General features: G+C 37.6%; 2 protein-coding genes across 2 annotated transcripts; one reads left to right on the top strand and one right to left on the bottom strand.

Moving 5' to 3' along the window:
* Positions 1-1,541: 1,541 nt before the first annotated feature.
* LOC133320983 (phospholipase B1, membrane-associated-like) lies at positions 1,542-5,678 on the bottom strand. Its single transcript, XM_061530078.1, has 2 exons — positions 5,577-5,678; positions 1,542-2,858 (listed from the first exon to the last, which is right to left on the bottom strand). Exons 1-2 carry the CDS (start codon positions 5,676-5,678, stop codon positions 1,542-1,544), a joined length of 1,419 nt encoding a protein of 472 aa, XP_061386062.1.
* Positions 5,679-5,695: 17 nt separating this feature from the next.
* LOC133320949 (phospholipase B1, membrane-associated-like) lies at positions 5,696-6,583 on the top strand. The gene is made up of 3 exons (XM_061530046.1): positions 5,696-5,731; positions 5,785-5,904; positions 5,981-6,583. Exons 1-3 carry the CDS (start codon positions 5,696-5,698, stop codon positions 6,581-6,583), a joined length of 759 nt encoding a protein of 252 aa, XP_061386030.1.
* The last annotated feature ends 20,025 nt before the right edge of the window (positions 6,584-26,608 follow it).

Here is a 26,608-nt window from a genome sequence, read left to right as displayed (position 1 = left end):
AGAGAAAATTTCTCAGAAAGATCTATGATCCGATGTGCGTTGACGGTGAATATCGCCGTCGAATGACCCATGAGTTGTACCAGCTATTCTCGGACATCGACATTGTTAGATGTATTGAGCTGCAGCGACTACGTTGGCTAGGTCATGTAGTGAGAATGGATGAAGATGCCCCAGCCCAGAAGTGAACCAGCTGATGATGGTTCACGCAGAAGGGGAAGGCCGCGAATAAAATGGAAAGATCAAGTGGAAGCCAAATTTGCCGAAATTGGAAAAACTGCGCAAAAGACCGACACGCCTGGAAATCTTTTTTAAGCTCGGCTTATGGAACGAAAGTTCTGTCACAAGCCAGCTAATTAAGACAAGGCGTAGATTTTTTAAAGAATTTTTTCCAGAGACTAGACAAGGTGTAGATTTAAAAAAAAATCCAGAGACTACACAAGGCGTAGATTAAAAAAAAATCCAGAGACTACACACGGCGTAGATTTTTTAAAGAATTTTTTCCAGAGACTATTGTTTCAATACACTCTGATACCGAAGCTCATGTTGATCTGCAACTATTGTTTCGATACATTCTGATACCGAAGCTCATGTTGATCTGCAACTATTGTTTCGATACATTCTGATACCGAAGCTCATGTTGATCTGCAACTATTGTTTCAATATACACTGTGATACCGAAGCTCATGTTGCTAAACTCAAACTTAAAAGCTCGTACTGATCCTATGTTATCGATAATGTTGTTGCTTAACAGCTATGGTAACCATGAGTCGGAAAACTTTCCTAAACTAACATAACTTAACATGTTAAAATTCATTACTTAGCTTTTGATTACAGTGACAGTCATAATTATAATGACAAACAAAAAATGATTTAAAAAATCCACGCCTCATTAAGACAATAAAAAATTATTTAAAAAATCCACGCCTTATATAGGCCTTGAAAAAAATTATTTAAAAAATCCACGCCTTATATAGGCCTTGAAAAAAATTATTTAAAAAATCCACGCCTTATATAGGCCTTGAAAAAAATTATTTAAAAAATCCACGCCTTATATAGGCCTTGAAAAAAATTATTTAAAAAATCCACGCCTTATATAGGCCTTGAAAAAAATTATTTAAAAAATCCACGCCTTATATAGGCCTCGAAAAAAATTATTTAAAAAATCCACGCCTTATATAGGCCTTGAAAAAAATTATTTAAAAAATCCACGCCTTATATAGGCCTTGAAAAAAATTATAGGCCTTTAAAAAATCCACGCCTTATATAGGCCTTGAAAAAAATTATTTAAAAAATCCACGCCTTATATAGGCCTTGGAAAAAATTATTTAAAAAATCCACGCCTTATATAGGCCTTGGAAAAAATTATTTAAAAAATCCACGCCTTATATAGGCCTTGGAAAAAATTATTTAAAAAAATAATTTAGGGTTTTTTGTAAAACATTTTTATTGACTAGCTCGTAAGGTCCTAACATAGATAATTACGAATACTGATACCTAACTTAATAACTAATTCTCCTGATTTTTTCCATGACCCCCTTATTTTATATTTTTCCACTATTCCCCCTTGTGGCCAAATATGGTCGCTCTTCACTGGGACATTCAAAGACCTCAAAGGCCTTTGGATGAAAGCTGTCATCCTTGGCTCCCACGGGCTGCAACATATTATTCCACAGCATATTGGCCACCGCGGCGTGACCCAATTGACTCAGATGAAAACAGTCAGGACCAAAATATCGATAATCGGTATTTCCTTTCCGATTCGTTGGAGTATACCAATTTCGCATTAATGGCTGATAGACCACCGCAAAGTCGTCACTTTGAAATTCCGGCAAATTAGCAACCTCTTCATCGATTTCTTGAACCTTTCGTACCGCCTTCGATAGGTCCTGTAATTGCTGGGGATCATGTTTCCTTCTTACTATACAATGGCAGGCAAAAATATGCGTTGCCTCACATGCCAATGGCAGGTTATTTATCCCCTTTACTATATCCGGAATATTCGGTGTGGACATTACATTCACCAAGGCCCGTGGTATGTGGGCCTTGAGAATTTCCAAAGTCTTGTAAAGGCTACGACGATGCACCTGATAAAATTCCTCCATTGTCCGATAATAACACATATCAAAGCAGACATCATTGCCCCCGATGAAGAGGGTAATGAGTTTCCAATGCTTCGACATATCCACCTTGGGATCCCTTTCGAGGCGCCGAATCAAAACCCTTGCCTGGTATGGCATATCCAAGGTCAAGGCACTACCTTCGCCAACATTAAAACGTGAAGCCCTTTCACGGGACACCACATTGCCAATGGCATAGCCATAGAGTTGGGGATTAAATACCTTAATAATATTCGGCAGGGTGAGAAAGGTTCTCCAATCTCGCAGACCACCACCTGTGGACACCACACCACGATATTCGGCAATATCATCCAGAAGGCTTTCCGACATGATGGCTGTTCCTGCAGTCAACGAATCTCCCATGGCAGCAATTATGTCAATATCACCGGGACGTAGACGATGCACGGAGTCGGGTACCTCCGCCGAGCGGGTTCCATTCAGCGGGCAGGGGAATTTTTGCGACTTTTGTATTTTCTTTTGCAACTTTCCCCTTTGACGATTCAGTTCCAAATTCGCCTTTTCATTGCGATTTACCAGACTGCCCCGGAAGACGCTGTAAATATCGCGGAGATTTTCGAAGTTAGTATAAATTGGCAAATGGCTGCCGCGAGCATTCACAGGAGTAAAGGGTTCCCGCTGGATGCCGGACAAACGCAAAAGTTCATCAATGGCTTGTTGTTGGGCAAAAATCGGGAATACGAAGTGGCAGATGACAAGGGCAGAGCTACAAAATTTAAGCATCTGGAAAAAATCGAAAAAAAAATAAATTAGATTGTTTTTTAAAATATTTTTTCAAGGGTCGTGGATTTTTTTAAAAATATTTTTTCAAGGGTCCTCCTAAGGCGTGGATTTTTTAAAAATATTTTTTCAAGGGTCCTCCTAAGGCGTGGATTTTTTAAAAATATTTTTTCAAGGGTCCCCCTAAAGCGTGGATTTTTTAAAAATATTTTTTCAAGGGTCCTCCTAAGGCGTGGATTTTTTAAAAATATTTTTTCAAGGGTCCTCCTAAGGCGTGAATTTTTTAAAAATACTTTTTCAAGGGTCCTCCTAAGGCGTGGATTTTTTAAAAATATTTTTTCAAATGTTCTCCTAAGGCGTGGATTTTTTAAAAATATTTTTTCAAGGGTCCTCCTAAGGCGTGGATTTTTTAAAAATATTTTTCAAGGGTCCCCCTGAGCCGTGGATTTTTTAAAAATATTTTTTCAAGGGTCCCCCTAAACCGTGGATTTTTTAAAAATATTTTTTCAAGGGCCCCCCTAAGGCGTGGATTTTTTAAAAATATTTTTTTCAAGGGTCCCCCTAAGGCGTGGATTTTTTAAAAATATTTTTTCAAGGGTCCCCTAAGGCGTGGATTTTTTAAAAATATTTTTTCAAGGGTCCCCCTAAGGCGTGGATTTTTTAAAAATATTTTTTCAAGGGTCCCCCTAAGGCGTGGATTTTTTAAAAATATTTTTTCAAGGGTCCCCCTAAGGCGTGGATTTTTTAAAAATATTTTTTCAAGGGACCCCCTAAGGCGTGGATTTTTTAAAAATATTTTTTCAAGGGTCCCCCTAAGGCGTGGATTTTTTAAAAATATTTTTTCAAGGGTCCCCCTAAGGCGTGGATTTTTTAAAAATATTTTTTCAAGGGTCCTCCTAAGGCGTGGATTTTTTAAAAATATTTTTTCAACGGTCCTCCTAAGGCGTGGATTTTTTAAATATATTTTTTCAAGGGTCCCCTAAGACGTGGATTTTTTAAAAATATTTTTTCAAGGGTACCCCCAAGGCGTGGATTTTTTAAAAATATTTTTTCAAGGGTCCCCTAGGGCGTGGATTTTTTTAAAAATATTTTTTCAAGGGTCCCCTAGGGCGTGGAGTTTTTTTTAAAAATATTTTTTCAAGGGTCCTCCTAAGGCGTGGATTTTTTAAAAATATTTTTTCAAGGGTCCCCTAAGGCGTGGATTTTTTAAAAAATATTTTTTCAAGGGTCCCCCTAAGGCGTGGATTTTTTAAAAATATTTTTTCAAGGGTCCCCCTAAGGCGTGGATTTTTTAAAAATAGTTTTTCATGGGTCGCCTTGACGTCGCCTAGGGCGTGGATTTTTTAAAAATATTTTTTCAAGGGTCCCCCTAAGGCGTGGATTTTTTAAAAATATTTTTTGAAGGGTCCCCCTAAGGCGTGGATTTTTTAAAAATATTTTTTTCAAGGGTCCCCCTAAGGCGTGGATTTATTAAAAATATTTTTTTTCGAGGATCCCCCTAAGGCTTGGATTTTTTAAAAATATTTTTTCATAGGTCCCCCTAAGGCGTGGATTTTTTAAAAATATTTTTTCAAGGGTCCTCCTAAGGCGTAGATTTTTTAAAAATATTTTTTCAAGGGTCGCCTTGACGTCGCCTAGGGCGTGGATTTTTTAAAAATATTTTTTCAAGGGTCGCCTTGACGTCGCCTAGGGCGTGGATTTTTTAAAAATATTTTTTCAAGGGTCGCCTTGACGTCGCCTAGGGCGTGGATTTTTTAAAAATATTTTTTCAAGAGTCGCCTTGACGTCGCCTAGGGCGTGGATTTTTTAAAAATATTTTTTTCAAAGTTCATACTTACATTGTTTGTCGTCGGATTATTTAACCTTTGCAATTTTTTTTTCTTCTTCTTCTTCTTCTCCCCCTCAACAAATCTTCCGTGTATTGTTGACTGCACTTCTGTAGAGATTCTCAATATCAACTGTTTAGATGCGGCGATCAATTAGAACTAACCCAATCACCCCATCGGTAGTGATTGGATATGGTCAGTTTCCTACCCCTCAATCCTACACCCTCCTCTCTTCGGAAAACAAGTTTTATTTTTCTACTAGAATTTAATTGATGATTGGCATTCTAAAAAAAAATATATGCTAAAGAAAGGGCATTCTTAATTCCGGTTCATATATAAAATCGCACATATCGCAACCGCATATGCGCCAGCATTCGAATCTGTGCGAAATATAAAAATATCGAAACAAATGTTGAGTTAAATATTGTCTTTGTTATGAATTCTTCTATCCCAGCCAAATCGCCGTCACCCATACTCATCTCATCTCGATCGAATATTAATTATTATGCAAAATGTTCGGTGATAATTTGAAACATAATAGCTGCGGACAGAGGAAGTATGAAAGCGGCTAAAAATGAAATAGGTTATGGAAATTTTTATTGTTTTTTTTTTTTTTTTTAGATTTTAAATTATGTTTTTTATTTTATGTTTTGAAGATTAGAGCATTCAAAAAAAAAAAAAAAAATAAATAATAATAATGGCACGTGACTTTAATCGATTGCAGAACAATCTCCTTGTTACTTGCTTCTAAATGTACGCCTTTGGAAAGGTTTTCATTATTTTATTTATTTAAAATCCGCGCTACGTGGGCGAATTTGGAACTGAATCGTCAAAGGGGGAAATTACAAAAGAAAATACCAAAATCACAAAAATTCCCTTGCCCGCTGAATGGAACCCGTTCCGACGAGGTACCTGACTCCGTGCATCGTCTACGTCCCGGTGATATTGACATAATTGCTGCCATGGGAGATTCGTTGACTGCATGAACGGCCATCATGTCGTAGAGTCTCCTGGATGATATTGCCGAATATCGTGGTGTGGTGTGCACAGGTGGTGGTCTGCGAGATTGGAGAACCTTTCTCACCCTGCCAAATATTTTTAAGGTATTTAATCCCCAACTCTATGGCTATGCCATTGGCAATGTGGTGTCGCGTGAAAGGGCTTCACGTTTTAATGTGGGCGAAGGCAGTGCCTTGACCTTGGATATGCCATATCAGGCCAGGGTTTTGATTCGGCGACTCGAGACGGACCCTAAGGTCGATATGTCAAAGCATTGGAAGCTAATTACCCTCTTAATAGGGAGCAATGATGTCTGCTTTGATATGTGTTATTATCGGACCATGGAGGAATTTTACCAAAGTACATCGTCGTAGCCTTTACAAGACTTTGGAAATTCTCAAGGCCCACATACCACGGGCCTTGGTAAATGTAATGTCCACACCGAATATTCCAGATATAGTAAAGTGTATAAATAACCTGCCATTGGCATGTGAGGCAACGCACATCTTTGCCTGCCACTATATAGCAAGAAGGAAACATGATCCGCAGCAATTGCAGGACCTATCGAAGGCGATGAGAAAGGTTCAAGAAATCGATGAAGAAGTTGCTAATTTGCAGGAATTTCAAAGTGACGACTTTGCGGTGGTCTATCAACCATTGATGCGGAATTGGTATACCCCGACGAATCGGAAAGGAAATACCGATTATCGATACTTTGGTCCTGATTGTTTTCATCTGAGTCAATTGGGTCACGCCGCGGTGGCCAATATGCTGTGGAATAATATGTTGCAACCGGTGGGAGCCAAGGATGACAGCTTTCATCCAAAGGCCTTTGAGGTTTTTGAATGTCCCAGCGAAGAGAGGCCATATTTGGCCACAAGGGGGAATAGTGGAAAAATATGAAATAAGGGGGTCATGGAAAAAATCAGGAGAGTTAGTTATTAAGTTAGGTATCAGTATTCGTAATTATCTATGTTAGGACTGTTTAGGCGAGGGACTTGCTCAACTCCTCGCCTTGGTGTTGATGGAGGGGGTGTGCAAATAATTAACTCGAGGGAGCGGGGGGATGACGACAACGAGAGCTCCCAAGCAGTTAATGGTGATACGCGCGTGTGGTGCAAATGCAAAGAAAAGAGAAGATATAGCAAGGAAATAAAACACAAGTGATTAATATAATATTCAATTCATTGGTTTTATTGGTGATTCTTCTTCTTCTTCTTTTCGTACAACAAATAAATTACCTTTGTGTAATTTGGTGTGGTGGCGTCAGAGGCCTGTTAGTGCTAACACGTAGATGTTAGCTCGACAAGAGTTAGTTAGCAAGTGAACGCAGAGGTTCACGTGGATCGCAGAGGATCGTTGGATTTTAATGATCTTTGTATTTGTGCAGCTACAACTACATACCCATATTCCAGTAAGAGAGTGTCAAGCAAGGGGAGCAAACCAACAACAACCGTTGCCCTTTGGTATATACGCTCTGCGGTGTCCGCGGAGGGAACTTGCAGAGGCAATACCCGAGCTGTCAATCAGCATCCGTGATCGACTGAGCTCAGGAAGTTGTAGGCCAATGTATCAAACTTAAACATTCCGGCCCCCTTGCTACGACCGACTAAGTAGCAATAAAAATGGAATATGGGTTAGTTAAATCTTTCAAATGAACGTAAATTCAGATTTCAAGTGAGCAGTTCAAAGTTACGAGTTACAAGATTAGCGATATGTATAGTAAATAGGCGATATCTATGTTCAAACCGATATTTGATTTACGAAAATGGTCAATTTCAACATCGGTGCGTGATTAGGTGCTAGTAAGTTGAGGAAACGAACCGGTGAGTAAGTACCCGAAAATAGACTTTTGGGCCAACAACGAATTCAAAACAATTTTTGGGGGTTCAGCTTCCAATATTTGGGGGTACAAATCAGCGCCAAGTAGCAAATCTATTGGGCTGCCATCAAAGGTATCAGCTAAATCTAAAGGAATTTTAGATTTCAACATCGAAATAGGTGGAGGTGAATACAATTTCCCCTTAACACTGGGCCGAACAAGTGCTTTTGCTTCAACAATTTTAGAATTTTTAGGGGACGACAACTGTAGAGAACAAACTTTTCTTGGTGTAGGAGATTTGCAATCTTTCTTCGAATCAACCGAAATGTTAAGTGCATTTTTAAGTCTTTTACTAACAATAGATACCTTTGAAGAAGGATCAATAATGGCACGCGTTGGATGCGTTTTCCCATTATGAACAATATTTACCACAGCTGTTCCCAAGAGCACATTACTATCCTGGGCGGTAATAGGTATCTGGCGATTTTTATACGAGGAAGTGTGCGACAAATTAGATGCTCGACTTTTGACTTTGGTAAAAGCCGGAGAAGGGTTTTCCGCTGAACGGGACAACAAATTATTTACTCGACTTCTGACCTTGGTAAAAGCCGGAGGAGAATTCGATGAAGCAACTCTATTTATTTGTGGCCGGTGAAGAAGGCTGTGGTGCCTCTGATTGCACAAATTGCAACTATATTTGCTTTTGCAGTTTTTGACTGCATGGCCAAGGGAAAGACAGTTCATACAACGCTTATTTTTCTTCACTATCAAAAATTTGTCCTCAAATGAAAGTTTTAAAAACTGGGGGCAAAGTCGCAGATGATGACTCTGATTAGGACAAATGGTGCAAGAAATTTTCAATGATGATTTCACAGTTGGAGAATGAGTGGCACATTTTGAATGCTGCACCGACAACAATTTATGGGTGGAATTAGGTGGAGTGATATTGCAAGGTGAAAGAGTTTTCTTTGGCGAAAAAAATACCTTTTTGGAGGGGAAGATATTTTCAAGGCAGATCAATGTTTGTATTCTCTCTGTTAGAAAAGTATTTAATCCTCTCCACGTAGACAACGACGATTTGATTTTGATACTTTGCTCCCACAGAGTCAAAGTCAATTTTGGCAATCGCTGCAAACAAATAAAAACATCAATCGGATCCCAATGATCCGTGGTGACGTCATAGACTGACATTGCAGCGAGACAACTATTTATTCCACGTTGGATTGCTTTCAAACCAGAAATAGTTTCAATCTCGACGGAGGGGATGTCAAAGACAGATTTGAGGTGATAATGTACTATGATACGTTTATTTTCATAAGTATCTGAGAGAGGTTTCCACGTTAAACGGAAACTACAATTGGTGAGTGGAAATCTGGAAACGATTTCACGAGCCTCGCCGGTGGTCTTCTGTACTAGATGACAGAGACGTTCAATATCCGATAAACGACCATTGTTTATAAAAAGGGTGGTGAAGAGATCCCGGAAAGTGGGCCAAGATATGAAATCCCCAGCAAAAACTTCAATGTCGATAGGTGGGACAACAAAACTATGATTATCGACAGGCGGGCAAGTGTAGTTATTGGAGGTGGTAGAATATTGAATTTCAGGAGCAACGAGAGAGGTGGTGGACTGCACAGATTTGCTTGAGGGCAAACCGGAAGGAGAGCAATTCAACAATGTGCTTGATGGATTGGAGGTACTACAACTTGATGGAGGTGATGAAAGTAAAGGAGCTATAGTAGGAGAACTATTATCATTTGCTTGTAATTTAAGGTGACCGACATGCCGATTGATGGTGGATAAACACCAGGAATATGCAATAAATGCAGTATTATATTTTTCCTCTACGACATCAATATTATCTGTCTGTGCAGTCTCGGATGCCGTGAGGTATGTTTTACACTCATCATAAGTGCACTGGACTTTATTCCACAACGTTCGAATTTCTGAACTACGAATGTCGAGGTTGTGGACAGAATACGTAGATTCTTTTACATTTTCAAATGCTGCTACACTTTTCAAAACAATTTCAGTAGCGCTCTAATGAAACGAGTAAGAGGAGTTATCGACATTTTGTTCCTGAAATGTGAAAACCCGCAAAACGAAATTTCTCAATTGAAGAATAAATAACAATTAATTAAATGAAAAAATCGCAAAATTCAACAAATGTTACTGTAGCTCAACATAAATAGAAAAATACAACTAAACCTCCAAAATAATAGGGAATTTAGCAAAAATATCTTCCAAAGACAAATGTAGAGCAAATTATAAGAAACTCACCCCAGTACGACAACAAAAAACAAATGTTTTTGTTTTCTTTTTTTTTAATATCCTCAAATTTAGCAGAATTAATCAAATGTATGGTGTATTTGAGGAGGGGTATGCCAGTAGTAGGGTGTAACTATTTAAAAAGTACTGCGACAACCGAATACTTTGCAGTAATAATTGTGTGCAATTAGTAGAAACTTGAATAATACTATATTTTTATAAAAAAGGAGAAAATTTTGTCCAAATATGCCAAATGTAGGGTGCAGGTGACCAACAATTTCGAAAACCGTACAAGAAGTACTCAAATTTTCAAAAATATTGAATAAATAACCAAAAACAATGAAGAAATATTCGAAAAATTAATATTTTCCCATGTGCTAAATATGCTCCAATATAGTTGCAATAGTTGCCGACTGTAGGGTACAAATGTCCAAAAATATCAAATACCCTACCAATAAACAGTAATTATTTCGAAAAGATTTAAAAAAAAAAAAAAATAATTTTAATATTAATTTTTGCAAATTCACAATTTTTGTCGCTTGGTACCACTGTGCTGTAGTGTGGTGAATAACGAATATCACACAAAACAGAATAAAACACAAGCGACGCTAACAGAGAAATGTCTATGCGAAAGCAGCTACGCACCAACACAACACACGACGCGAGAAACGATCCAACAGTGAGAGTTGGAGCCGACAACAATTGTTGGTGGTATATTTTTTATTACACCAAGGTGACGCTAGAAAAAGGCGCGTGGAATACACGTGTGTTGTTGTTGTTGCAAAATGACTGTGCAAAATCTCCAGTGAGAATTGATCAACGCAGTAGAACAACAATAACAATTGGTTGGCGAAAAATGTAGCAACAACTATACCAAACGAGTAATAGGTGGAGAAGTGTGTATGTTGTTATTGTAACCAAAGTCGAGGAGACGTTTGAAATAAATAGAGGAGAATAACAACAGCAATAATTTCGTTTGGTTTGGTGAGGAATGAGCAACAAATAAACCAAACAAAAAGACAGTGGACTGTTAGCGTATATACCAAAGGGCAACGGTTGTTGCTTTGGTATATACGCTCTGCGGTGTCCGCGGAGGGAACTTGCAGAGGCAATACCCGAGCTGTCAATCAGCATCCGTGATCGACTGAGCTCAGGAAGTTGTAGGCCAATGTATCAAACTTAAACAAGGACCTTACGAGCTAGTCAATAAAACAAAATTTAAAGATACAAAAATAAATAAAATAATAATATTTTTTAATTAAAAAAAAAATTGGAGGATTATTAAAAAATATTTTTTTACAAGGAGTGGATTTTTTAAAAATATGTTTTTAAGGTTCCAACTAAGGCGTGGATTTTTTAAATCATTTCTTTTTTCAAGGCCTATATAAGGCTTGGATTTTTTAAGTAATTTACTCCAAGGCCTATACGCCTTTGGAAAGTTCTACATTATTTTATTTTTTGAAAATCCACGCTACGTGGATGCCTCCTAAAATTAAGTTTAAAAGTCAAAAGTGTTTTCCAAATACATGCACATACATGAATACCGTCTACTATGTTGCAAATCCACAAGACAGCACTATCGTTCCATAAGCCGAGCTTAACAAATCTTTCCAGGCACGTCGGTCTTTTGCGCAGTTTTTCCAATTTGAAAGACCCTATTCGGCAATGTTGTCTTCGACTTGATCTTTCCATCTTATTCGCGGCCTTCCCATTCTGTGTGAACCATCAGCTGGTTCGCTTATATATGCCTTCTGGGTTGGGCCACATTCATGCATTCTCACAACATGACGTAGCCTACGTAGTCGCTGCAGCTCAATACGTCCGAACAATGTCGATGTCCGAGAATAGGTGGTACAACTCATGGTTCATTCGAAGACGATATTCACCGTCAACGCAGATCGGCCCATAGATTTTTCGAAGAATTTTTTCTCTAGAAAAAATCTCCAAGAGCTGTCTCATCTACTTGCGTAAGTACCCATGCCTCACAACCATATAACAGCACGGGTAGTATCAACGTCTTGTAAAGTGTGAGTTTGGTGTGGCGACAAACTGTCACCTTGTCTGAATCCTCGTACGGTAATAAAGGGCTCCGAGAGGTCCTTTCCGACTTTAATTGCTGATCTTGTGCCAGTTAACGTTATCCTGCACAGCCGAATTAATTTTGCAGGAATACCAAACGCACACACCTCTGAACGGATAGGGCTGTCCTTTGAACAGATAGGGCGTCGAATGCGGCTTTATAGTCGACGAATAGGTGAAATGTGTCGATGTGTTTTTTGTGGGTTTTTTTCCTGGATTTGGCGCAGAATGAAAATCTGGTCAATGGTGGATTTGCCAGGTCTGAAGCCGCATTGTTATGGTCCAATAATGTCGTTGACCATTGGCTTCAGTCGTTCACACAGTACGCTGGATAGCACTTTATATACGATGGGAAGGAGACCTATTCCTCTATAGTTGGCACATATCGTCTTGTCTCCTTTTTTGTGCACGGGACGCAGGATGCTGAGGTTCCAATCATTGGGCATGCATTCTTCTAGTCAAATTGTACTAATCAGCTGGAGCATGCTCCTTACCAGCTAATGACGACCAGTCTTGAATAGTTCGGCTTGTAGCCCTGCTGCTTTATTATTCTTCACCCAATTGATTGCTATTCTGACTTCATATTGGCTAGGTGGTATACACTCTATACCGTCATCTATTATTGGTTCTGGGGGTATCCACTTCACTGCTACTATTTGATGCCAGAAGTTTTTCAAAATGCTCCTTCCAGATCCTCAGCACGCTGTCTGTATCTGTCACCAGGTTTCCTTCTTTATCTCTACAGGAGGATGTGCCTGCGCCAAAGTCTTCGGTTTGGTGTTTTACCCGTTGGTAGAATTTTCGAACTTCATTCTGACTCCTGTACATCTCGACTTGCTCACGCTCACGTTTTTCTTGTTCTTTCTTCTTTAGTTTCTGAAAATACGTTTCTTCTCTCTCCTTTTCTCCCGATAGTTCTCCATCGCATTACGTGTTGCTACTGTATGCAGGGTTGCCCTATACGCTGCGTTTTTCACATCAGTAGCATTACGGCACTCCTGATCGTACCACGGATTTCTTGATAGTGGTCTTTGATAACCAAGTGTTGCCTTTGCTGCAGTTTGTATGGAGTGGGCAATTCTCTGCCCCTGTGCTTCTATATTATTATCGGGACCAGGGCTGCTGTGAAGGTTCTCTAAGAAATTTTCTTTAAAAATCCACACCTTAATGCTGTGAAGGTTCTCTAAGAATTTTTCTTTAAACATCCACGCCTTAATGCTGCAATGGTTCTCTATCTGTAGCGTTTTCAGCTTTTCGACGTCAAATTTCCATTTTACATTAGATCGCACCTTTGCTTCTATACTAAGACGGGTGCGAACCTTGGCTGCTACTAGGTAATGGTCCGAATCGATATTCGCTCCCCGGATCGATCGGACGTCTAAAACACCGAATCAATGCCTTCCGTCTATAACAACCTGATCAATTTGATTTCTCGTTGCTTGATCAGGAGAGATCCATGTGGCCTTGTGTATATCGAGATGCCTGAATCTGGTGCTGCTAACTACCATGTTTTTTGTTGCCGCGAAGTCAATCAACCTCATGCCGCTGTCTGATGTTTCATCATGGAGGCTGAATTTTCCGACGGTGGGGCCAACGATATTTTCCCTTCCGATTTTTGCAATAAAATCTCCTAGCAGATTTTTAATGTCAAGGCCAGGGCAGCGATCATATGCTCGTAAAATATATCTTTGGTCTGTTCATCTTTATCTTCGGTCGGAGCATGGGCGCAAATGTGACTGATGTAGAAGAACTTCGCTTTTATACGGATTATAGCAATTTGCTCATCTACTGGAGTGAATCTGGAGACGAGGTCTTTTATTCTCCTGTTAACCATAAATCCGCAGCCAAATTCATGTCTCCTTTCATGGCAGCTATAATACAGGGCGTAATCATCTGATTTACTTACGCCAGTCCCTTTCCTTCGCATTTCCTGTAAGGCAATAATATCAGCTCTGAACTTCTTGAGTACATCCGCCAAAGCGAATATTGCGCCTATTCTCTACTATGTGCGCACATTCCAAGTGCAGATTCGCAGATCGGTTTGGTGTTTTACCCGTTGGTAGAATTTTCGGACTTCATTCTGACTCCTGTACATCTCGATTTGCTCACGCTCACGTTTTTCTTGTTCTTTCTTCTTTTTTTCTGAAAATACGTTTCTTCTCTCTCCTTTTCTCCCGATAAGTCTCCATCACATTAGGTGTTGCTACTGTCTGCAGGGTTGCTTCTGACCGTATCATGGGTTTCTTGATGGTGGTCGTTGGTACCCCAAGTGTTGATTTTGCTGCAGTTTGTAGGTAGTATGTAATTCTTTGCCATTGTGCTTCTATACTATTATCGGGACAAGAAGTGCTTTCGTCAAGCAGGTGGGTAAGTTGAGCGGAGTAGGCTCTGCTATCTGTTGCGTTTGCACCTTTGCTGCTACATTCGCACCTTTGCTGCTACATTATGATGGGTGCCTACCTTGGCTGCCACAAGGTAACGGTTCGAATCGATAGTCGCCTTGTTGTGGTCCTTGATATTTTTAAAAAATCTACGCCTTGTAATGAAAAAATATTTTTAAAAAATCCAAAAAGTATTTTTGGTATGTCCGGAATCTGATTGTGCTTGTCAAAAACATATGCGTTTGCAGCTTTGCTTAAATGATGATGATGTTGTAATCCATTTTTTATTTCCTCAAATGGGTTGGCGGGTCTCTTTTTATTATTTTTTTTTTAATTTCCATATTGAAAGAAAAAGTGAAACCCGTCCTTTTTCCGGATACTTCATAGATTTCGAATTTGCGGGTGTGGATGTTTATTTATTTTTTTATTTCATTAAATAAAAATCTGCGATGCCATACCACCCCAAGCCCAGGCTATGATTATCCCGTACACAGACAGGCAGCTCTTTTTCCTCCTCCCCCGAAAAAATCTCAACACTCATCGTATTTACCCGGAAAAGGTCTGAGAAAAATATCCATTATTTTTTTCGGCGGCATATCATTGCATTTTTAATGTGGAGTATATTTTTTTAGTATTCCGCATCATATTCGTCGGAGGATATATTTTTTTGTAAAACCCCGTGTTGCTATATCCACGGAATGTTTTTTTCTCGGGATGCTTGTTCTCCTCATAAGTCATGTGGCATGCCACTTGTTCCATCATCTGCCAGCACAAAAAAAGGGGTAGTTAATGGACAAGTTTAAATGTTCGCTGAAGTATCTACTAGGCGAATATGAAGAGGATGGAGGGTGGAGAGGACCATGCAGGCAATCATATGTGAAACGCTGTTATTTGTTTTTCATTCTCCGTGGATGATGTTCGACCAGGAGATGGGGTCCAGATTTTTTTCCATTTAGCCGTGTAATGTCCGGTAGCGGAAAAGGTGTTTTTTTTTGTTTTCCCTTTTTGACGTTTTTTTGTTGTAATCTGGATATGATAAAGTATTAAACCCCAGCCCCCAATGCAGGATAAAACATAACAACCATTGCCATTTTGTTTTTTTTTCCTAGAACAGCAGCCATGAGCCTCCTTTTTAACCCTTACCTATATACGACTGTCCTATTTGAGCCATGATTTCATATTTTTTATATTTTTGCTTTGGGCTGGCGGAACGATGATTTTTTTCCGCTTCTAGATTGCGCGTTACGCCTGTTATTTTTGTTTTTTATTTTTAATTAATTAATAAATTGAAAAACAAAGTTTCGAAAAAAAAACATTCTTGCGAACCTTGAGAAGCCTTACACATTCCAAAATAATTCTAAGGGGGTGAGAGATATTAAAAAAAAATAATTTAAATAAATATCTCAATGTCTAATTAGAACGGTACGAAAAGTACTAAAAGGTACTAAATGTGATACCATTTGTAATTGGGCGAACCGGTAGAGCTAGAACTGTGAAATTTTGGATTGGTGGTTGCTGATGGAGGGTAGGATAGATGTACCAAAAAGGTATATTTGGAAATTCGGACTATAACTATGAGAAAAGTCCAAAATTGTACTAAATTTAGTACAATGAACTCGGGTAGAGCTAGAACTCTGAAATTTTGGATTGGTGGTCGCTGATGGAGGGTAGGATAGATGTACCAAAAAGTTCGAAAATTCGAACTATAACTATGCGAAAAGTCCAAAAATGTACTAAATTTAGTACAATGAATTCGTAGCATGTGAATCGATAGAGCTAAAAACTTCAAAATTTGGAATACGAATAAGGGTTGAGATGTTGGGTATATTTATGGAGATGGTTTTGAAATCGTGTTCTCATGTCTACGAAATGTACTGTATCGTACTATATTTAGTACAAATTTAATTTGGAGATACAAATCGAGCTGGAATCCTGGAATTTAAAGTTAACAAAACCGTCGGAGTTTAGAATTGGGACGTAGTTTTAGAACATTGTTACTTATGTGTACGAAAGAGGTACTAAATCGTACTATAATTGGTACAATTTGGATTTGGGTGAACCGATAGAACGGGAACAAAAAAATTGAAATTTGTAGTCACAATCATTGTAGGGGTGTATAGCATTAAAGGTCAGGATTCAGTTTAACAAATTAATACTTATGGGTACTAAATGGTACTAAATTTGGTACTATTTGAATTTTAAGTGAACCAATAGAGTTAGAATCATGAAATTTGGAGTCAGGATCATTATGGACGTGTAAGATTGAAATGTGTAGGAAGTTTTAGAATTTGTACTAATGTGTACTAAATTTGGTACAATTTAAAATGTGGGTGAAGCGATAGAGTTGAAATCATGAAATTTTGATTTAGGATCACTGTGCAGGTAAAGGATTGGGGTATGCAGGAAGTTTTGTGAATTGGTACTACTGTGTACTAAATTTGGTACATTTTGAATTGTGAGTGAACCGATAGAGTTTGAATCCTGAAACTTGGATTTAGGATCTGTGTGGGGGTAGGATTGGGGTATGTGGAATGTTTTAGAAATTGGTACTACTGTGTACTAATTTTGGTACAATTTGAATTTTATGTGAACCAATAGAGCTAGAATCATGAAATTTGGAATCAGGATCATTATCGAGGTGTAAGATTGAAATATGTAGGAAGTTTTAGATACTTGTACTAATGTGTACTAAATTTGGTACAATTTAAATTGTGGGTGAAGCGATAGAGTTGAAATCATGACATTTTGATTTAGGATCACTGTGCAGGTAAAGGATTGAGGTATGCAGGAAGTTTTGTGAATTGGTACTACTGTGTACTAAATTTGGTACAAATTGAATTGTGGGTGAACTGATAGAGTCAGAATCCTTAAACTTGGATTTAGGATCACTGTGGGGTATTGGTTTGGGGTAAGAAGGAGGTTTTGGAGATTCGTACTACTGTATACTAAATTTTGGTACAATTTGAATTGTGGTAGAGTCAGAATTTTGAAACTTGGATTTGGAATTGGCACTGCTGCGTACAAAATTTGGTACAATTTGAATTGTGGATGAACCGATAGAGTTAGAATCCTAAAATTTGAATTTGGAATCATTGTGAAGGTTTGAGTTAAGTAGAAAGTGTTGGAAATTGGTTCTACTGTGTACTAAATTTGGTACAATTTGAATTGTGGGTGAACCAATAGAGTTGAAATCCTAAAATTTGAATTTGGAATCATTGTGGTGGTGTAGGATTGCGGTGTGCAGGAAGTTATATTAGATGATTGAGGAGGGTACTTATGAAAATAATGTGTGCTAAATGGAAAATTTGGTAAAATTTGGATTTGGGTGAATCTTTAGAGCTTGAATCACGAAATTTGGTACTAAGTGGTACTCAAATTTAATTTATGATCGATATTAATGTGTGGATTGTCTATAAAAGGCGTAGATTTTTTAAATAATTTTTTGAAGGGTCTACACAAGGCGTAGATTTTTTAAGTAATTTTTTCAAGGGTCTACACAAGGCGTAGATTTTTTAAACAATTTTTTCAAAGGTTTACACAAGGCGTAGATTTTTTTAATAATTTTTTTCAAGGCTCCATTAAAGGCGTAGATTTTTTAAAAAAAATTTTCAAAGGTTTACACAAGGCGTAGATTTTTTTAATAATTTTTTTCAAGGCTCCATACAAGGCGTAGATTTTTTAAAAAAAATTTTCAAAGGTTTACACAAGGCGTAGATTTTTTAAATAATATTTTTCAAGGGTCTACACAAGGCGTAGATTTTTTTTAAATAATTTTTTCAAGGGTCTACACAAGGCGTAGATTTTTTAAATAATTTTTTCAAGGGTCTACACAGGGCGTACATTTTTTAAATAATTTTATTCAAGGGTCTACACAAGGCGTAGATTTTTTAAATAATTTTTTCAAGGGTCTACACAGGGCGTACATTTTTTAAATAATTTTATTCAAGGGTCTACACAAGGCGTAGATTTTTTAAATAATTTTTTCAAGGGTCTACACAAGGCGTAGATTTTTTAAATAATTTTTTCAAGGGTCCATACAAGGCGTAGATTTTTTAAATAATTTTTTCAAGGGTCCATACAAGGCGTAGATTTTTTAAATCATTTTTTCATGGGTCTACACAAGGCGTAGATTTTTTAAATAATTTTTTTTAAGGGTCTACACAAGGCGTAGATTTTTTTAATAATTTTTTCAAGGGTCTATACAAGGCGTAGATGTTTTAAATAATTTTTTCAAGGGTCCACACAAGGCGTAGATTTTTTTAAATAATTTTTTCAAGGGTCCATAGAAAATAATTTTTTCAAGGGTCCATAGAAGGCGTAGATTTTTTAAATAATTTTTTCAAGGGTCCATACAAGGCGTAGATTTTTTAAATAATTTTTTCAAGGGTCCATAGAAGGCGTAGATTTTTTAAATAAATTTTTCAAGGGTCCATAGAAGGCGTAGATTTTTTAAATAATTTTTTCAAGGGTCCATACAAGGCGTAGATTTTTTAAATAATTTTTTCAAGGGTCCATAGAAGGCGTAGATTTTTTAAATAATTTTTTCAAGGGTCCATACAAGGCGTAGATTTTTTAAATAATTTTTTCAAGGGTCCATAGAAGGCGTAGATTTTTTAAATAATTTTTTCAAGGGTCCATACAAGGCGTAGATTTTTTAAATAATTTTTTCAAGGGTCCATAGAAGGCGTAGATTTTTTTAAATAATTTTTTTTTAAATAATTTTTTCAAGGGTCCATAGAAGGCGTAGATTTTTTAAATAATTTTTTCAAGGGTCCATACAAGGCGTAGATTTTTTAAATCATTTTTTCATGGGTCTACACAAGGCGTAGATTTTTTAAAGAATATTTTTTCATGGGTCTACACAAGGCGTAGATTTTTTAAAGAATATTTTTTCATGGGTCTACACAAGGCGTAGATTTTTTAAATCATTTTTTCATGGGTCTACACAAGGCGTAGATTTTTTAAATAATTTTTTCATGGGTCCATACAAGGCGTAGATTTTTTAAATAATTTTTTCAAGGGTCCATACAAGGCGTAGATTTTTTAAATAATTTTTTCAAGGGTCCATACAAGGCGTAGATTTTTTAAATAATTTTTTCAAGGGTCCATACAAGGCGTAGATTTTTTAAATAATTTTTTCAAGGGTCCATACAAGGCGTAGATTTTTTAAATAATTTTTTCAAGGGTCCATACAAGGCGTAGATTTTTTAAATAATTTTTTCAAGGGTCCATAGAAGGCGTAGATTTTTTAAATAATTTTTTCAAGGGTCCATAGAAGGCGTAGATTTTTTAAATAATTTTTTCAAGGGTCCATACAAGGCGTAGATTTTTTAAATAATTTTTTCAAGGGTCTACACAAGGCGTAGATTTTTTAAATAATTTTTTCAAGGGTCTACACAAGGCGTAGATTTTTTAAATAATTTTTTCAAGAGTCTACACAAGGCGTAGATTTTTTAAATAATTTTTCAAAGGTTTGAACAGTTCCTAATTTCTTATTTTTCTCTCTCTCTATTTCCAGGTATGTTCGAAATATTTATATGGAAAATTCAATAATATAAGGAGGGTAAGTCCTGCATTTTTTCGAGCTATTTGAGGAGGAGCTCTACATTTTTTCATCGAATTTTTAAAGCTCATACATTTTTAAGCCTTCCATTAGTGTCAAAATAAAATTTTCCTTTCCTCATAAAATCTAAAAGCAAAACTAATTTCTAGTGGAAACTAGTGATTCTCACTAAAAGATACAAAAAACCTATCAAAATCGAAAACTATAAAAACATGTTGGAGGGTGAACCGAGGACCCCATCTCACCACCCAATCATCCGGTCCCCCATTTTTTATGATTTCTCTTACATATTTCGCGCTTTTTATTGCCATTACTGTCAAAGTAAAAGTTTTCGCGGATCTGAGGGGTGATTTGACGCGAAAAAGCAGATAAGGGGGAGGAGGGGGTTTGCATGGGGAAGTTAAGGCTGAAATAAAAAAACCCATCACGCGAAGGCAATAGCCGCCATAAGGCTTGAATAAAAAAAGGATATGTTGTCGCTGTTTGATATTCGCGCGCGCGGCAATGGTGGGTCGTCAAATGGAAATTCTCTACAACTAATGCCCAGCTAGACGAGGCAAACAAGCAGACCAAAAAAAGTAAACCAAACGGGAAGCGCGTCACAATCACGAGGAAGATATCATTCAATTTTTACCCTTCATATTTTCCTCCACGTTTGTTACTTTTGTTTAACCTCCCCACACCCTTGGCTTGTGACCGGCTACGCTTTGGAATGGTTTGTGACCAAACATTTGACATACCCGTTTAAAAAGCGCCGATGCTGCTACGACTGCCGTTGCTGGTGGCCAAAGATATGATACCAAACAACAATGGCAAAACAGAAATCACATTTTTTCCGATTGTTGTAGTTTTTTTTTTTTTTTTTTTTTGATGGATGGAGGTTACAAAAAATCCAAAACCTCTACAAATGCTCTTCGAAAATGGAAAACACAATTTTTGTAAAGTGAACTCTGATCCGAAGAGGGTTTTTTGATAAGTTGGTAGGGAGAAGGGGATAATGTTTAAAAAATAATGGAATACTTGGCTTCTGCACCTCCAACACCACGGTCATGGTCTAGGGAAAAATTATTTAAAAGATACACGCTTTATATAGGTGTCGAAAAAAATATTAAAAAGTCCACGCCCCGAAAATAATTATTTAAGAAATCCTAACTACTTATTTACTTAGCTGGCTTGTGACAGAACTTTCGTTCCATAAGCCGAGCTTAGAAAAGATTTCCAAACGCGTCGGTCTCTTGCGCAGTTTTTCCAATTTGAAAGACCATTTTCGGCAATGTTGTCTTCGACTTGATCTTTCCAACGTATTCTTGGCCTTCCCCATCTGCGTGAACCATCATCAGCTGGTTCGCTTTTATATGCCTTCTGGGCTGGGGCATCATCATCCATTCTCACAACATGACCTAGCCAACGTAGTCACTGCAGCTCTATACGTCTAACAATGTCGATGTCCGAGAATAGCCCGCACAGCTCATGCTTCATTCGACGGCGATATTCACCGTCAACGCAGATCGGCCCATAGATCTTTCGGAGAATTTTTCTCTCAAACACTCCAAGAGCTGTCTCATCTGCTTACGTAAGTAACCATTCTTCAGATCCATATAACACAGTACGGGTAGTATCAGCGTCTTGTAGAGTGTGAGTTTGGTCTGGCGGGAGTCGGCCTTGTTTCTAAACTGCTTACTTAGACCATAGTAGCATCGGTTGTCCATCACTATCCTTCTCCGAATTTCAAAACTGATGTCATTCGTTTTGTTTATGGCGGTACCGAGGTATATACAATCGTTGACTACCCCGAAGCTGTAGTTCTCAAGTTACACAGTTGGTCCGAGTCTACTGGACGTTTTGCGCGTTGATACCATCAACATGGTCTTCTCGCCGTTTACTCCCAGACCCACTTTGGCAGACACCTTCTCAATTTGTTCAAAGGTGGCTGTTACCGCTCTCAATGTTCGACCCATTATGTCGATGTCATCGGGCGTAGGCGAGTAACTGGTTTTGTTTGGTGTACAGAGTGCCATTTCTGTGGACTTTTGCCTCTCGTATGACCTTTTCCAGCGGGATATTAAAAATATCACACGACAAACTATCACCTTGTCTGAATCACCTTGTCTGAAGGGCTCCGAGAGGTCCTTTCCGACTTTAACTGCTGATCTTGTGCCAGTTAAAGTTATCCTGCATAGCCGTAATAATTTTGCGGGAATGCCAAGCGCAGACATGGCTTTAAACACCTCTTAAACACCTCGGATAGGGCTGTCGAATGCGGCTTTATAGTCGACAAATAGATGGTATGAGTCAATGTGTTTTTCGTGGGTCTTTTCCAGTGGATTTGCCAGGTCTGAAGCCACATTGATATGGTCCAGTAATGTCATTGACCATTGGCTTCAGTCGTTCACACAGTACGCTGGATAGCACTTTATATGCGATGGGAGGGAGACATATTCCTCTATAGTTGGCACATATCGTCTTGTCTTCTTTTTTTGTGCACGGGACACAGGGTGCTGAGGTTCCAATCATTGGGCATGCCTTCTTCTAGCCAAATTGTACTAATCAGCTGGTGCATGCTCCTTACCAGCATCGGACCACCAGTCTTGAATAGTTCGGCTTACCAGCATCTGACCACCAGTCTTCAATAGTTCGGCTTGTAACCTATCGGCACCTGCTACTTTATTATTCTTCAGCCGATTGATTGCTATTCTGACTTCATCTTGGCTAGGTGGTATACGCCCTTTACCGTCATCTATTATTGGTTCTGGTGTATCCTCTTCAACCCTACTATTTGATACCAGAAGTTTTTCAAAATGCTCCTTCCAGATCCTCAGCACGCTGTCTGTATCTATCACCAGGTTTCCTTCTTTATCTCTACAGGAGGATGTGCCTGCATCAAAAAGCCTTCGGTTTGGTGTTTTACCCGTTGGCAGAATTTTCGGACTTCATTCTGACTCCTGTACATCTCGATTTGCTCACGCTAACGTCTTTCTTGCTCTTGTTTTTTCTGAAAATACGTTTCTTCTTTCTCCTTTTATCCCGATAGTTCTCCATCGCATTACGTGTTGCTACTGTCCGCAGGGTTGCCCTATACGCTGCGTTTTTCATATCAGTAGCATTACGACACTCCTGATCGTACCACGGATTTCTTGATGGTGGTATTTGGTACCCAAGTGTCGCCTTTGCTGCAGTTTGTAGGGAGTGGTCAATTCTCTGCCATTGTGCTTCAATATTATTATCGGGACAAAGGGTGCTTTCGTCAAGCAGTTGGGTAAGTTGAGCGGAGTAGGCTTCGCTATCTGTTGTGTTTGCAGCTTTTCGACGTCAAATTTCCGTGTTACGTTAGATCACACCTTTGCTGCTACATTAAAACGGCTGCGTACCTTGGCTGCCACAAGGTAATGATCCGAATAGATATTCGCTCCCGGTCTCCGAAAATCCACGCCTTGTATAGTCCCCGAAAATCCACGCCTTATATAGGCCCCGAATATCCACGCCTTATATAGGCCCCGAAAATCCACGCCTTTTATAGTCCCCGAAAATCCACGCCTTTTATAGTCCTCGAAAATCCACGCCTTTTATAGTCCCCGAAAATCCACGCCTTATATAGTCCCCGAAAATCCATGCCTTTTATAGTCCCCGAAAATCCACGCCTTATATAGTCCCCGGAAATCCACGCCTTTTATAGTCCCCGAAAATCCACGCCTTATATAGTCCCCGAAAAAAATTATTTAAAAAATCCACGCCTTATATAGTCCCCGAAAAAAATTATTTAAAAAATCCACGCCTTATATAGTCCCCGAAAAAAATTATTTAAAAAATCCACGCCTTATATAGTCCCCGAAAAAAATTATTTAAAAAATCCACGCCTTATATAGTCCCCGAAAAAAATTATTTAAAAAATCCACGCCTTATATAGTCCCCGAAAAAAATTATTTAAAAAATCCACGCCTTATATAGTCCCCGAAAAAAATTATTTAAAAAATCCACGCCTTATATAGTCCCCGAAAAAAATTATTTAAAAAATCCACGCCTTATATAGTCCCCGAAAAAAATTATTTAAAAAATCCACGCCTTATATAGTCCCCGAAAAAAATTATTTAAAAAATCCACGCCTTATATAGTCCCCGAAAAAAATTATTTAAAAAATCCACGCCTTATATAGTCCCCGAAAAAAATTATTTAAAAAATCCACGCCTTATATAGTCCCCGAAAAAAATTATTTAAAAAATCCACGCCTTATATAGTCCCCGAAAAAAATTATTTAAAAAATCCACGCCTTATATAGTCCCCGAAAAAAATTATTTAAAAAATCCACGCCTTATATAGTCCCCGAAAAAAATTATTTAAAAAATCCACGCCTTATATAGTCCCCGAAAAAAATTATTTAAAAAATCCACGCCTTATATAGTCCCCGAAAAAAATTATTTAAAAAATCCACGCCTTATATAGTCCCCGAAAAAAATTATTTAAAAAATCCACGCCTTATATAGTCCCCGAAAAAAATTATTTAAAAAATCCACGCCTTATATAGTCCCCGAAAAAAATTATTTAAAAAATCCACGCCTTATATAGTCCCCGAAAAAAATTATTTAAAAAATCCACGCCTTATATAGTCCCCGAAAAAAATTATTTAAAAAATCCACGCCTTATATAGTCCCCGAAAAAAATTATTTAAAAAATCCACGCCTTATATAGTCCCCGAAAAAAATTATTTAAAAAATCCACGCCTTATATAGTCCCCGAAAAAAATTATTTAAAAAATCCACGCCTTATATAGTCCCCGAAAAAAATTATTTAAAAAATCCACGCCTTATATAGTCCCCGAAAAAAATTATTTAAAAAATCCACGCCTTATATAGTCCCCGAAAAAAATTATTTAAAAAATCCACGCCTTATATAGTCCCCGAAAAAAATTATTTAAAAAATCCACGCCTTATATAGTCCCCAAAAAAATTATTTAAAAAATCCACGCCTTATATAGTCCCCGAAAAAAATTATTTAAAAAATCCACGCCTTATATAGTCCCCGAAAAAAATTATTTAAAAAATCCACGCCTTATATAGTCCCCGAAAAAAATTATTTAAAAAATCCACGCCTTATATAGTCCCCGAAAAAAATTATTTAAAAAATCCACGCCTTATATAGTCCCCGAAAAAAATTATTTAAAAAATCCACGCCTTATATAGTCCCCGAAAAAAATTATTTAAAAAATCCACGCCTTATATAGTCCCCGAAAAAAATTATTTAAAAAATCCACGCCTTATATAGTCCCCGAAAAAAATTATTTAAAAAATCCACGCCTTATATAGTCCCCGAAAAAAATTATTTAAAAAATCCACGCCTTATATAATCCACGCCTTATATAGTCCCCAAAAAAATTATTTAAAAAATCCACGCCTTATATAGTCCCCGAAAAAAATTATTTAAAAAATCCACGCCTTATATAGTCCCCGAAAAAAATTATTTAAAAAATCCACGCCTTATATAGTCCCCGAAAAAAATTATTTAAAAAATCCACGCCTTATATAGTCCCCGAAAAAAATTATTTAAAAAATCCACGCCTTATATAGTCCCCGAAAAAAATTATTTAAAAAATCCACGCCTTATATAGTCCCCGAAAAAAATTATTTAAAAAATCCACGCCTTATATAGTCCCCGAAAAAAATTATTTAAAAAATCCACGCCTTATATAGTCCCCGAAAAAAATTATTTAAAAAATCCACGCCTTATATAGGCCTGCAAATTATTTCGCAATGTGTTGTAGACATTTTGGGTTCCTCCAAAACCCTTCCCATCAAGGCAGTCTTCTACTGCCTTACATTAAAATGTAAAGGCATTACTTTTGCACCTCACCCCCTCATATCCTCAATCCGTCGCTGTGTATATCATTTTCCCAAAAAAAGGTCCTGCCATTATTTCGTTCTGATAGTATTGATGGCATAGAATTTTGATGTACGAGAAAACATTGGAATTTGTTTGAAACTCCATTTTTTTTGGAAGCTGCGGAATACAATAACACTTCGACGAGGTTACAATGCCAATGACACCCAATGATGGCGGCAGCGGCCGAGACTGACTGAAACGACAGGAGCATTAACGTGAATTCTGTACTCACGATTCGAACATCCCATATGACATTGTTGTTGTTGTTTTTACTATGTTGTTAATGTTTAATGGATTTGTATTTGACGGCTGCTGGTCTCAACAATTGTTGTTCATCTCGTGTTGTTGTTGTAAAACAAACAAAACAAAAAAACATTTCTGATGTTTGTTTTTTAAACAGCTTCCTCTTTTATTTTTTTCCATTCGATATCGTTCTGTTCTACTGTCATGTTAACATTCATATGTTGTTGTTGTCGCCATCGTTGTTGTTTTTGTAGTTGCATTTCGAATTCATTGCTTATTTACTTAGCGTTTTTGTTAGGAATCAACCCGATTCGCACACCCACTACACGGGTCTCACACCCATTTCACATGCGGAGCTTCAAATCATCATTTCAACATTTATATCAACAACAACAAACTTTATATCCACTTGGGCAACAACAACAACATGTCAGGGAGTTAAAAAACAGCAACACCAAATGGCCATTGAAATTGTCAATATTTACCAAATTAAAAAAACAACCACTTTAAGTAGCATTTGCGACATCCGAAAAAAAATGAAACAAAACGAACGAACGTCCGAACATTTCGAATTGAATCGCGCAAAAATGAATTCTCAATAACATGAAACATTTATTAGCCGGTACTTGAGTTCAACGATACCTTAGTCAAGAACAGATTAAATATTTGGAGTTAAAAAAAAATTTAAGACACCTCAGAAT

The sequence above is a fragment of the Musca vetustissima genome, unplaced genomic scaffold, assembly GCF_032173495.1.
Source record: "Musca vetustissima isolate MV318-11 ecotype Yass unplaced genomic scaffold, APGP_CSIRO_Mvet_v1 utg7477, whole genome shotgun sequence".
Taxonomy (NCBI): Eukaryota; Metazoa; Arthropoda; class Insecta; order Diptera; family Muscidae; genus Musca; species Musca vetustissima.
Note: the sequence above shows the minus strand (reverse complement) of the source record. Positions and strands in the feature narration are given on the sequence as shown.

Bases quoted from the DNA above. Each gene is read 5' to 3' on its own strand.
- LOC133320983 (XM_061530078.1), bottom strand. From the start codon at position 5,678: ATGATGGCCGTTCATGCAGTCAACGAATCTCCCATGGCAGCAATTATG. The intron at 2,859-5,576 runs GTTCCATTCAGC...GATTTTTTCCAG, and splicing joins CAGGTACCTCGTCGGAACGG to ATGCTTAAATTTTGTAGCTC.
- LOC133320949 (XM_061530046.1), top strand. From the start codon at position 5,696: ATGATATTGCCGAATATCGTGGTGTGGTGTGCACAG. The intron at 5,732-5,784 runs GTGGTGGTCTGC...AATATTTTTAAG, and splicing joins TCGTGGTGTGGTGTGCACAG to GTATTTAATCCCCAACTCTA. The intron at 5,905-5,980 runs GTTTTGATTCGG...CCCTCTTAATAG, and splicing joins ATATGCCATATCAGGCCAGG to GGAGCAATGATGTCTGCTTT.